The 2,094-nt window shown below is 44.4% G+C and overlaps 1 protein-coding gene across 1 annotated transcript in view; it reads left to right on the top strand.

The window, feature by feature from the left end:
* Positions 1-369: 369 nt before the first annotated feature.
* Positions 370-2,094, top strand: part of cdh13 (cadherin 13, H-cadherin (heart)) — a 441,270-nt gene continuing 439,545 nt past the window's right edge. The window contains exon 1 of the mRNA XM_062547655.1: positions 370-523. Coding sequence (XP_062403639.1) covers positions 479-523 — 45 coding nt within the window. The 5' untranslated portion in view covers positions 370-478. The remainder of the gene's footprint in view (positions 524-2,094) is intronic.

Genomic DNA, 2,094 nt, shown 5'->3' with positions numbered 1-2,094 from the left:
AAATTCACAATCGAGGCATGACTAAACACCAGGAAAACGACTGATAATCTCATTCGAGTCACACAAATGACAGGAATGGAAAACAGATAGGCTACTTGTCGTGAAAACGAAGCCAAAATGACACGAATAATATGTAACATAGCCTACTAATAAAACCTGCTAATCGTCACATCAAATAACTTTAATAGAGATCCGTTGAAGTATTCCAAGCCCTTTCAAAGAAACGCATGCATAATGTGTGGAATTATTGATGCAAGTGGTTGCACGGGGTATCAAGAAGTCCCCCCATAAATCTATTGGTTGTGGTCTCGACGCCTTTATCCAATGCTTCGCTGATGAGGCTGCAGTTCTACTTCGGAAGTTGGCAGCTCGAGGCAAGGGCTCTCTACTCTCGCAGTGGCAGTTCGACTCTGGAATTATGAGCAGAGCTGGTCGAACCTGAACGCTGTTTTGAACATTTATTCCGAGATCTAAGACCATGGAGATGGGATTTCACATCTTTTTAGCGCTCCTCGCCTCCCAGGTAAGAGCAAGAGGTTTCTGACGGAAAATGCAAGGATATTTGCCCGCTCCGTTTAACTGTCTGCTTGTGTTTCACTGCTTTTCTGTATGACTAAGTCTACCAATATGGACACTGTTGGTGTCATCGCGAATAGATGTACATTCCTATGGTATGTGTCGGGTCATTTTTTTTACCTCAAGAGTGTCCGAACATGAAGATGTCACGCTATTTCTTATCTAATTTAGGCTAGTACACTGCCAACGGATTCGATAAATAGTTAACGGACTATTGCAAAGTACACGGTGCACTAAATCGAGGAATAATCCAAACCATTTCAGATTTGAAATGCTTTGGTGGATTTTGTTTGACGAAGAGAATATGTTCATCTCTGTGACCGCTGTGGTCATTTAACGGTTTTGTTTTTGCGTAGATGCATTGCACAGCGAGCGACAACAGTAATGTGTGAGGCTATGTGCAAATCACGAGTCAACTCGCTTCCAGGCGCATCTATATTCCGCTCACCTCCGAAGTTGAGCGTTTCTTTGGCTGTTCATTAAGGCGAGAGCGGTATGTGGGAGAGGGATTCACTGACACTGCCCGTCCAAGGGGCTTTTCGTCAGACTCGCAGGCTTCCTGGCAGCATACACAAACGTGAAAATAGCCCCCAGATGCAGCCAATTTATGACACCAACGCCTTTAACTTTTACAACTATTAGACTAATATACTTTCAAAGAGACACCACAATGTTTTAAAAAAAAAGCCTTGCTCCCACGAAGTGACCCTTTTTTGAAGTTGATATCGATTGAAATCCGACTACTAAATTCAGACGTCGCTTGATTGATGCCATACATTGATTGTATACATTTCAAAACGTCTTTGGAAGAGAGAGAACAACAGCCTGGAAGAAAGACAGCCTCGGCAAGGTGCATGTACTGTAGGCTATGCTATATGTCACATTCAAATGAATCAGCTTATAGATTTAGTGTGGCCCCGGGGCCCATGGTCGACTCCAAAAGAGGCTTGTCATGTTTGAATCGTGATTGCGTCATTCTTCACTCACACTATTGTGCGCGGACAACAGGTGTGGCTAATATACGCAGTTAACGGGCAGGCTTCCCAAAGCACGGCCAAATAGGAACGGCGCTCCCCGTGCTGAGGAATCACGCTGTTCGCTGCACCCAGCGGAGGCGATCTCGGCTTGAGCGCCGCTCTCCATACTCACCAGGTGCTGAATGAGCGGGCGGGCTATCATGTCTGTTTGCGGGAGATGAATTTCAACACCGGCAGCGATCCTAGATTTTTTGAAGTCATATTATATTCAACCATGGTCTCACTCTCAAATATCATATGTGTATAAACCAGTATTTTATGTGTAAATGGTCCCATTGGGTGGGTAGGGTCCTCCTGTCAATGTGACATTTACGTTTAAAATACTGTTACGACAGTTACATAGGCTATTTGGTATTGCGCAGAGGAGGGAGCTGTGGGTAGGTGAGCTTAGTTATGATTTCCAAGTTCTGATTTCTTTTTTGACAGCGAGTTTCAGTCACAGTTAAGTCAGCGACTGGGAACAGTCAGCCTTAACAAGAAG

The sequence above is a fragment of the Sardina pilchardus genome, chromosome 10, assembly GCF_963854185.1.
Source record: "Sardina pilchardus chromosome 10, fSarPil1.1, whole genome shotgun sequence".
Taxonomy (NCBI): Eukaryota; Metazoa; Chordata; class Actinopteri; order Clupeiformes; family Clupeidae; genus Sardina; species Sardina pilchardus.
This window is presented reverse-complemented; position numbering and strand designations above follow the sequence as displayed.